Raw genomic sequence first — 11862 nt, forward strand, 5'->3', positions numbered from 1 at the left:
ATGCATTAATAAATGATTTGCTAATTAAAAAAAAATATATTGTCTTATTATTTATATCGATTTGGTTATAAAGAAGTATTTTAAAAATAAATGATGATATTTAACGTTCAAAATTTTAGTAAATATAATACTTATTCATATTTATTTTTTTATATTAGGACAATAAAATAACAATTTACAGTTACATATATATAAGTGACATTTATTCATTTTCGTTTTTGTTTTACTTTAATTACATTAGATTGAATTAACAAAATTAAGATAACAAAAAATTATGAATAAATAAGAATTAGGTATAGTATATATTTTATTTAAAAAATATATTACCTTTTTTATAAAACATGACAAATATATATGTATCATTTTTTTAATATAAAATATATAATAATTATATTGTATAATAATAAACAGACTATATTTTTAAAGTTTTAGAAAACTTTATAAAGTTGTTATTGAAAATTTTGTTGACATAAAAAAAAAGAAAAAAAAAAAAATTGATGTATGATGTAAATTGGATATAATATTTATAAATAATTCTAAAAATTATGTTCTTGTTATTTAGCAATTGAAATATTAACCTCAAATAATTATTTAATATTTCTATAATATAATAAAATTTTTTATTTTATATATAATATATTTTATATAACCACATAACCTGTTTTTTTTCTTTTTCCTTCGTTAATTAACATGGGAATTTATTTTTAGTAAAAAAACAAAAAAAAAAAAAAGATATATCTTTTGATAAAAAAGAAATTATATTATGATAATATAAAAATATATATATATATATATATATATATATATATATATATATTTATTTATTTATTTATTTTGTAATACATACTTTTTATTCATTTGATATTCCTTTTTAAATCTTTTTATATTTTTTATTAAAAATTATTTTTACCTTAAAAAAAAAAAGAAAAATATATAAACATAAAATTTATATAAAATATTATAAACGATATATTTTTGTTCTGTTATATTATTTAATTATATTATATAAAATGTATTTTTTAGGATATTTTTTTAAACATATATATGCTTTTTTATATAAATATTTTAATATGATTTGTTCTTGAAAAATTTTAATTTTTTAAAAATATGCATTTCAAAAATCTATATTTAAATAATTAAAAATTAAAATATATAAAAGAATAGTATTTTATTTTATTATTATTTTTTTTTAAGGGGTTTTTCTATAATGATGAAGAACATTGTTTTTACTTATATAATATATTTTATTTATTTTAAATTAACCTAACACGTAGTTTTTTCTTTAAAGAATTATTTATATACATATATATTAAAATAAAATATATTATTATTTATATATATAATTAAATATTGTTTTTAAATAAACTTATTTAAAAAAAAAAAAAAAATTAAGAGAGAAAATTATTTATAATAAAATAAATAAAAAAAGATTATAATTTTTTTTTTTTAATAATAACTTAATTTAATAAAATATATTATTATAATTAATTATAATTTATATATCATATAATATATTCATATGAAATTCTTATTTATATTTTTATTTATAAAAAGAAATCTATCTTTTTTTTTTTAATTTTTTATATATATTTTTTCTCTCTTTTAGATTTATATATAAAATCAATCCATAATATATATAATTTAATTCATTTAAGGAAGAATATAAATACTATTTTTTTTTCTATTTTCAATTAAAAAAATATAATAAAGAAGAAGGAAATTTTTTTATATACAATATGAAATAAATTAGTAAACCTATTATATATATTTATTCAAGGAAAAACGCATCATATTTTTGTAATATTTATTATGTGTTTATATAAATATTTATAAATATAAATATATACAATATATATTATATTACAATTTAATATAAAAAAAAAAAAAAAATTCTATATTATTTTTTTATTTTTTAAATTTATTTTTATACTACTTTCTAAAATATTTCTATTATTTTTTGAAATATTAATTACTACTTCCCAGTTTTTTTATTAAAAAAAAAAAAAAAAAATTTACAAAAAAATACATTTGTTCTTAGTGTAGTGAGAATATTAAGCAAAAATACCTATTTATATATTTTTATAAAATATAAAAGAACAGTAATTTTAATGTATATGATTTGATATATATATATATATATATATATAAATATATATATATATGTATAATTTTTTGTTTATACGTTGTTATTTTTATTTTAAATATAATATATAAAAGTGTATCTTTATATATTTTTATGTATGTTATATATTTATATATTTTTATTATTTTAATATGTATAGTTTGGGGGAATCCTTATAAAATTAACTTAAAAATATAATATTCTATTTATTGCAAACCCCCAAAGAAAAAAAAAAAAATAAAAAAATAAAAAAATAAAAAAAAATAAAATAAAATAATAAATTAAAATAATATAAATTAAATAAATATAAAATAACAGTTTTTATAGATAACATTTATAAAAATATTTGGAATATATTAATATTTTAAAAATGACCTTATTTACAAAATTTAACTCGCAAGACCATAAAAATGGAATTAGTAAAAGTTTATCAAATACAGAGCAAAATAATATAATTAGTGACAATAAAGGATATAAAAAAAAGACATCATGGAACTATTTAGGTTCTTTTAGAAATTTATGTTTAACATTATGTTTAATAGCAGCATTATATGTACAATTCAGAGTGAGTTAAAAAAAATTAATATATATAATGGTTTATTTTAGTAGTATTATTTTTATTTACATATCTCCCAATATATATATATATATATATATATATATATATATGTATATGTTTATATTAATTATATAGTTAGTTGATCTGTATATATGCAATTTTTTTTTTTTTTTTTTTTTTTTTTTTTTTTTTTGAAAAGTCATATATGACATTTATTTATATTTTTAATATTTTTATAGAATAAACATGGTGAGAATAACACATCTGTTTTACAAATGAATAATATAAGTTCAAGAAATTTATCTGATGTACAAGTGGAAAATTTCCCTTCTTTAAATCATGGTGAGAAAACGTATGAAAAGAATGATGAAAAAGACGAATCAAATAATAACAATTCAAATATAAATAAACAACCAAGTGAAGATGATGAAGAGTTTTCACAAAACAATAATAATGATAATAAGAATAATAACAGTACTAATAATGTTAATAATAATATAAGTAATGTTAGTAATGATTCTGGAAATGTATTAAGTAAAAAAATTAAGAAAAAAACATACTTAAATTATAATGATTTGACAAAACAATTAACGAAAGAAGAATTATTTTATGTTCTTAATTCATTAAAAAAGGTACCTGGAAGAAGAAACCTTAATAATATATGGAGACATGCTCAAGGTTTAATAAGCGATATATTAAATGAAAAATTAAATGATCTAAATGTATATATACAAGAATATAAGAAGAAATATGAAACTTTACATGATGAACAATCCTATCGTATTAGTAAAAGTGGTTTAATGGAAAAATTTTTAGATGAATTTGATGAAAGAATAATGGAACAAAAAATGACCTATAGTAGTAATTTTAAACTTTTAATACATAAATGTGAGTCAATTGATGAAATAAAAAATTTCATTCATACATTTATAGATGATTTAGAAAAGTTAATAAATTATATACATGGTAGTTATAAACATATATTTCAATTAGTAAATGAAGGTCCAACTAAAGTAAAATTTAATGATTTTATATTTAAATGAATATATATAAATATATAAAAATATATATATATATATATATATATAAGCATAAAAATGAAAAGAGTCATTATATTTAAAGAAGCATAATATGTCTGTAAAATAAGATAGATTAATAGAAGAAATTAAAATTAAATAATATACTAACTGTTATTAATACATTATTTTTTATATTATATTATATTATATTATATTATATTATATTATATTTTATTTATTTTTTATTTATTTTTTTTTTTTTTTTTTTTTGTTATCCGTATTTACTTTTAATATATATTTTTTTTTATTTATATATTAATCCAAAATGTGAAAATAGGAAAAAAGAACATATATATATATATATAATGTTGATGCTTTATATATGCACATATTTTACATTCATTAATGTTTCTTTTATTATTTAATTTTTTTTGGATTTATATTTTTATAATTTTCTAAATTGAATTAAAATTAATTATAAATTATTTAAATGTATGGAGTTCCCTTTTTTTAAATGATGTTTTTTTTTTTTTTTTTTTTTTCTTTGTGAAATTCACAAAGAACATAAAACTTATTAATAATTATTAACCTTTATTTTATTTTTACTTCATTAATTATTTCTTTTTAATATGAATTTATGAATAAAAATATTTTTATTTAAATGACATTGTGTTCATCAGAAATTTATAGAAGATTTTTTTTTTATATATATTTTCCTTTTTCATAGCTTAAAGATGTGGTTTTTTTTTTGAAATTATAAAAAAAATAAAACGTAAAAAAAATGTAGATATATATATATGTTGTGAAATCATAATTCAACTGTATTTTATGAATAACATGAACTATATATTATATAATAATAAAATCGCAATATATTTTGTTAATTCAAATACATATATTATATTTAGTCAATATTCTATAGGATATTTAAAAAGATTTTTTTTTATTTAATTTTATAATACATTTATTATTATGTTTTTAATATTATATTATATGCCATGTAAATATTATATTAATTATGAGAACTAGACACATATAGTTTATATTTATTTAAACATTAAGAGAAAAAAGAATAAACCTAATATAATATAGATTAAAAATAGGTCATACGTTTTTTTTTTTTTTTTTTTTCTATCTTTAATTTAAATAGAATTAATTTAATGTTAATATGGTTATATTATAATGAGTTATCTTTAAGGTTTTTATTAATATATTATATAATACTATAAAAAAAAAAAAAAAAATATATATATATATATATATATATATAATAAAATAATATATTTAAATATAATGTATCAAAAAAAATAGGCAAATATAATATATATAACAATTCCTTTTTTGAAAAAAGAAAAATTAAATTTTATATGAATTAAAATTATGAATTTTAAAAAATATAAATACTTTGAATTAATTTCATTTAAATAATATTTATTTTTACCTTAATAAACAATATTTATTTATATTTGAATTATTTTAACTACATTTAGAATCAGTATAATAATAGCCTTTTTATAGGCATATTTCAGTGCACATTTAATATATATGTAAAAAAGTGTAATTATTTTTTTTTTTATTAAAAATAAAAATATATATGTGTATATAATATTTACTTTTGTATCTTATATGCATATTATATATTTTTTATATGAATTTTTGTCTATAAAAATTTAGGAAATACTATGTAAATTAAAATAACATATTTTAAAAATATACATATATATATATATATATATATTAAATGTGTTATATAAGTATTAAAAATTTTATTTTTTTCCATTCTTTTAACCAAATTATTCATATATAAATGTTCTTTTTAGCAGATAAAAATTATGCAAAAATATGCATAATGATTAAAAAATGAATAGTAAAAAAAAAAATATTAAAATATACGTAAAAAATATTATATATATAATATATTTATTTTTTATAAAATAAATATGATTTAAAAAAAAAGGGAAAAAATTGTAAAATACAAATAGACAGAAAAAAAAAAAAAATTTCAAAAGATATTTTTAATATATGTATAAAATATATGTATATTTTGTGTACACCTTTTTGTAAAAATTTAATTATTATTTTATTTTTTTTTTTTATGGTTGTCATATTTACTGTATTTTTTGTGGTTATCTTTTTATAATAATAATGTACGTATTAATATGATACATTCGTATGAAATGTACATGCAGGAAACATGTAATAGTAAATAATGATATCATATTTTAAGGTAGTAGTTTTTTTAATATTTTTCTTTCTATTTCTAAAAAAGAAGGTAATTTGTTCCATTAATGAGAGTAAAAATGTGAATGAAAATTTAAATGAAGATAAAAATCTCAATGACAATATATATCAATTAAAATCTATGATTGGAAATGATGAACTACATAAGAATTTAACGATACAAGAAAGACTTATATTAGATTCGTTAGAAAATGATATATTAAAATTCCCTCTAGTAAAACATGAAACCGAAACATATTTGGATATATCTAAATTTAAAAAAAAAAGCATAAATGATGCAGATGATGACATGTATATCATACCAACTATACAATCAAGTTTTTATGATATTGCAAAATATGAACATTTATTAAAGGAACAATTAATAGAATCTTATACTGCAAATATTTCTGATTTAATTAAAAAAAAATTACTTATTGTAAGAACATTAAAAACAATAAAATTAATGCTTATACCATTAAATTCTTATAAACAAAAAAATAATTTAAAAACTGCACTAGAAGAATTAAATGAAGTATTTAAGAATAATGTAGATCAATCAGAAAAAAAGCGTTTGTTGAATAACCATCGAGAGGCATTTAAAAATATTTTAAATGTTGTTGATGAAATTGAAAAATCAAAAGAGATTATAAATAAAGGTGAAACTTTAATTCTTGGAGATAGTAAGATAGATCTAATGAGTACAAATGACTTTTTTTTTACAACCAACACTAATATAAAATTTATGGAAGAATTAGATAATATATCAAAACAATATGGATTAGGTTTAATTAATCAGCTTGGTCCTCATCTTATAGGTAAATTTTTTTAAAATAGACAAAGCATATACATATATATATATATATATATATATATGTTTTATCTATTTAATTTTTTTTTTTTTTTTTTTTTCTTAACAGCTCTGGGACATTTTATGATATTGAAATTAGCACTTAAATATTATAATATATTCTTTGAATTAAAATCTGTCAAATTTTTTAGTTGGCAACAAATATTGAACTTCAATATGTCAGATAGGTATAAAATACTTGATATGATGTGTGATCAGGATGCTGTATATTATTCAGAAAAAAAACGTAGAAAAACGTATATGAAAGTTGATAGATCGAATACAAGAATGGAATGTAATATACTAGAATTTTTAATTCATTTTTTTAATAAATATCAACTAGAAATAATTAAAATTACGGAAGATACGGATTTCGACTTACATGGTATGATGGAGCACAGACATATAAAAGATCAATTCTTTTCATATATGTGTAATGATCCTAAAGAATGTATTATATATCATACCGATAGATTTAAAAAAGAAAAGGATGAGGAAGATACTTTTGAACAACAAGGCACTAGTCACAATATTAGTGCATACAATTTATACTTAAATTTTTACTATTTTATGAAACGTTATAGTTCTTACGGAATTAGAAAAACTACATATGTTCACTTATTAAATTTAACAGGACTTATAAGTAATAAATAAATAAATATATATATATATATAATAAAATATTTAGTAATAGTTATAATTGTGTGTTAATTTAATAAATGCTTATTTAAATTTTATGGTAAATTTCTTTTTTTTTTCTTTTATAGATTACGATATTAGAGCTTATGTAACATCACTTTATTTACCTGGATATTACAACAGTAAGAGAAACAGAAAATAATAATAATAAAATAAAAAGATCCAATTTATATACTTTCTCTTCATTATTTTATTTTCAGTTATTGAAATGTCATTTACTGAGGAAACAGAACTTCCAACGCTATTTAATAATTCTGTGGAATGTAATACTCAAATTTATTAGTTTATTAATTGTCTATTTTTTAAAATATATAATAAATATTTTTTTCATTTAATCAATATATATATATATATATATATATATATATTTATATACTATTATTTTTTGTTGTAAAATTTTTTATTTTGATAGGTATTAAAAAGTGCTATTTGGATGAAAAAAATGAATATACCTCATTCATAAAAAATACTTCAATAGATAGTAATTTTATTAACGAAGTATCAAAGTGTGATTTGTGTAAAGGAGCATTCTTATTTGCTAATTGTAATATAAATAACATATAAAAAATTAATATAAATAAGTGTTAACATATATATTTTATTCATCATTATACATGTTTATTATATTTATTATTATAATTCTTTTTTTTTTATTATTAGTAAAATATGATAATGTTCCTTCCATGTTACAAAAGTTTTACATATATGTAACTCGGGGTCTTAAACTCCAAAAAGTAACATCATTAGTTAGAACATTAGACATTTATCAAGATTACAGTAATTTTTTATCGCATGATGTTAATTGGTATACATTCTTATTTTTATTTAGAATTACAAGTTTTCAAGGTAATAGGAGAAAAAATATGCAGGAAGAAAAAAAAAAAAAATTTACTATGTATATTTCTTTAATGTTATTTTTTCTTATATTTTTGTATACATTTTTATTTATTTATATTGCCTTTTTTATGTAGAAATTTCACGAAAAAATGTGGCTGAATCTTTGTATTTAAATTTGAAAGATGAAGATTCATTTCATAGAAGTGTTACTACAAGTTATTGGTTTCCTTCACACATAAAGAAATATTATACATTATATGTTAGAAAACACCTGCCAAATAATTTATTAGATGGTAAGTTATAACATCCTACTAAATGTATTTTACATGTTTTATTTTTTTTTTAAATAATAATATATAAAAATATAGGGATATATATATATATATATATATATATATATGTTATGACTTTTTTTTTGCTTATTTTAGAATTATTGAAACTAATGCGAAAGAGTACAATAGAGAAGATGAAAAAATCTATCACATTTTTAGTACATGTTAATTCATTTTTACAATTAGATTTTTTTCATAACCTTAATGAAGCACCCTTTGGATTACCCCGTGCACATCCTTTATCATTAATTCTTGAACATAAATTTAAAGAATGGATGGATGGTTCTCCTGCAGGTTTTTATTTTTCAAATTATCGAAATCCATATATAAGAAAAGAATTACATAATCGAGTATTAGATCTGAAGTTCGAACCACCAAAAATAAATGAATGGAATAAAGTTTTAAAAGTAATAATTAAATGTGCTTATGAAATGTATTTTGAACAAAGGCATGTTAAAAATTTATTTAAATATCATAATATTTATAATATAAATAATAAAATAATGCTAATGAGAGATACATATGATATGTTTAATAGAAAGAATTTTGATGATATTTTATTTTTTGCGGATATAGTTAATATTAGAAAATATTTAACAGCAACTCCTTTAGTTAAAAAGGGTATGGATAGAACATTTTATGTTGTGCATAGTATTTTAGGAAATTCTGTAAATTTTTATAAATATGGTATTATATATGGATTTAAAGTAAATAAAGAAATTTTGAAAGAAGTTGTAGATGAGCTGTTTTCAATTTATAATTTTAACACAGATATATTTACCGATACGTCTTTCTTACAAACAGTTTATTTACTCTTTAGAAAAATTGAAGACACTTACAAGACTCAAAGGAGAAACGATAGAATGGTAATAAATAAATAAATGAATTAATATATATGTAAAATATTTGTAAAGTAATACTTATATATTTTGAATATTTATTTATTAAAACATATAAGTTATATTAATATGTTATATAATTTTTTTTTCTTTTCATTTAACAGAGTATAAATAACATATTTTTTATGAATGTTGCAAATAATTATTCTAAGTTAAGTTTGGAACAAAGGGAATTAGAAATACACAACTCGATGGCCTCAAGATTTTATTCAAAAACAATGTTTTCTGCGTTTCAAATGTTATTTTCTACAATGTTAAGTAATGAAGCAAATCATCTTGATAAGGTTTATGGGAAAAGTGGTAAAATAGGTATAGCAACAAGTGTCTCTGCATACCTTACTTTTGCATATGTATATAATGGAAGTATTATGGATAGTATGACTAACAGTTTATTACCACCGTATGCTAAAAAACCAATAACTCAATTAAAATATGGAAAAACCTTTGTTTTTTCAAATTATTTTATGTTAGCATCAAAAATGTACGAAATGTTAAATTATAAAAATTTAAGTCTTCTGTGTGAATATCAAGCTGTAGTCAGTGCAAATTATTACTCTTCCAAAAAGGTAGATCAATTCCTTGGTAGAAAATTTTTTCCTATTACTACAACTTTCCTGACATGGAGAATAGGTGAAACAGCTGGTTTTGAAGGTATAAGTAGGCTTAAATTTTTTGGTAAATGGGAAAATAATGCACCAATATTTTTATATTTTCATTTTTTTCTTAATTTATATTTTGATTCTGGAAAATATTTTCCTGGAGGTTTTTCGGCTTCTTTAAGAGAACAATCAGAACACGTATCCAAAAAGGGTTATCCTCAAAAACCATCGGTTCTTGGTTTTACACAGAACGTGATATTGCAGCTTACTAATATAATCATGTATGCTCTTTGTTTTATGGACCTTTCACAAATGTATGCTTATTTCGAAAACGTGAATTTTTATATTATAAGTAATTTTCGTTTCCTTGAGAGATATTTTAATGTATTCAATAAATACTTTATAGAACTTTTCAGAAGAAAACTTAAAGAGTATACAAGTGATGTCCTTTTAAAATACGAATACGAAACTTATATAAATATAAGAAAACGTGGTTATCTTGACGAGGCAATAGAAGCCAGAATTGCTGCTAAAAATAAAATAAAGGAATATTTTTATGATAATGATGAAAATGTTAAGAATAATTTAAGAAGATATGCCATGGAAAATATGCATAAAATTAATATGTCGACATATGTGGATGACTATATTTTTTTTGATGATTGTGATAAAAATGAGGAATTTCTAAATGATAGATGTAATATGTGTCCTGTTTATGAGGAATCCGATGAAGACAACCAGAAGGATTTATCGTCAAGTAGTAAGGCTATAACAAGAATAAAATATAGAACTACGAAATTTATTGATTATAAAAAATTTCCTGAAGAAGCTTCAGGAGAATTGTCGGAAGAAGAAAATAGTGATGATGATATGAATTTAACTGATAATGCATTGATGATTACAAATATACCGCAAAATGAATAATATATATATATATTTATTTTTTTTTTTTAAATTTTTATGGTTTATTTTGTTATTTCTTGTAAATATTATATATGAATATTATTTCTTCATTGTTTTATATAATTAATAAAAATATATGATTTCCTGCTATATTAAAATGTTTTGTGTTTGTTTATATATTTGTATAATATTTTGTTTACATAAAAATAGTTTCTTTATATTTAGTATTCAATGTATTTTTCTAATTTTTTGAATATATATATAAATGCGTAATTAACTTTTTACATTATTTTACAAAATATACGTATAAAATTACTGCACTTATATATATATATATATATATATATATATATATTTCTTTTAATGTTTTATTTTTTTAGTATAATTTTTTAATTTTTTTCTTTATTTTGATTTTATATATAATTAAACTATTTTTTTTTTATATGATTTAATTATTTCATATATATATATTTTTTAAAATTAAGTAAATATAAACCTATAATAGCTACTAATATATATATATTAAGTAATAAATGATATGGCATAATAAATTTTATTTATGTTTTTGTCCAAGAAAAGAATTAAAATTTATGTTTTAGAAAATATATTTCTATGTGTATAATATATTTACATTTTGGAAAAAAGAAAAGTAAATTTTGATTATTTATTATATCTGGAAGGTGTTCATTTTTTTAAATATATGATATATGAAAAAGAAGAGAAATTTATAAGAAAAATTATAAACATCAAAAAAAAAGGAAAAATGATATGACATATGCTTATATAAATTATACTACAAAGAGAATTATTACGAATATAATAT

The 11862-nt window shown here is 17.5% G+C and overlaps 2 protein-coding genes across 2 annotated transcripts; both read left to right on the forward strand.

Annotated features, from left to right (window-relative positions):
- Positions 1-2492: 2492 nt before the first annotated feature.
- On the forward strand, positions 2493-3724 carry PADL01_0830700 (Plasmodium exported protein (PHIST), unknown function; the record flags this gene model as incomplete). Its single annotated transcript, XM_028681657.1, has 2 exons — positions 2493-2687; positions 2921-3724. The coding sequence occupies 2 exons, from the start codon at positions 2493-2495 to the stop codon at positions 3722-3724; spliced, it is 999 nt and encodes a 332-aa protein (XP_028538014.1).
- A 2185-nt stretch (positions 3725-5909) lies between these two features.
- PADL01_0830800 (cytoadherence linked asexual protein 8) lies at positions 5910-11060 on the forward strand (the record flags this gene model as incomplete). Its single annotated transcript, XM_028681659.1, has 9 exons — positions 5910-6738; positions 6841-7413; positions 7538-7591; positions 7670-7732; positions 7882-8013; positions 8130-8315; positions 8441-8599; positions 8735-9504; positions 9642-11060. The coding sequence occupies 9 exons, from the start codon at positions 5910-5912 to the stop codon at positions 11058-11060; spliced, it is 4185 nt and encodes a 1394-aa protein (XP_028538015.1).
- Between the last annotated feature and the right edge of the window lie 802 nt (positions 11061-11862).

This window comes from Plasmodium sp. gorilla clade G2, assembly GCF_900097015.1.
Source record: "Plasmodium sp. gorilla clade G2 genome assembly, chromosome: 8".
NCBI lineage: Eukaryota > Apicomplexa > Aconoidasida > Haemosporida > Plasmodiidae > Plasmodium > Plasmodium adleri (nom. inval.).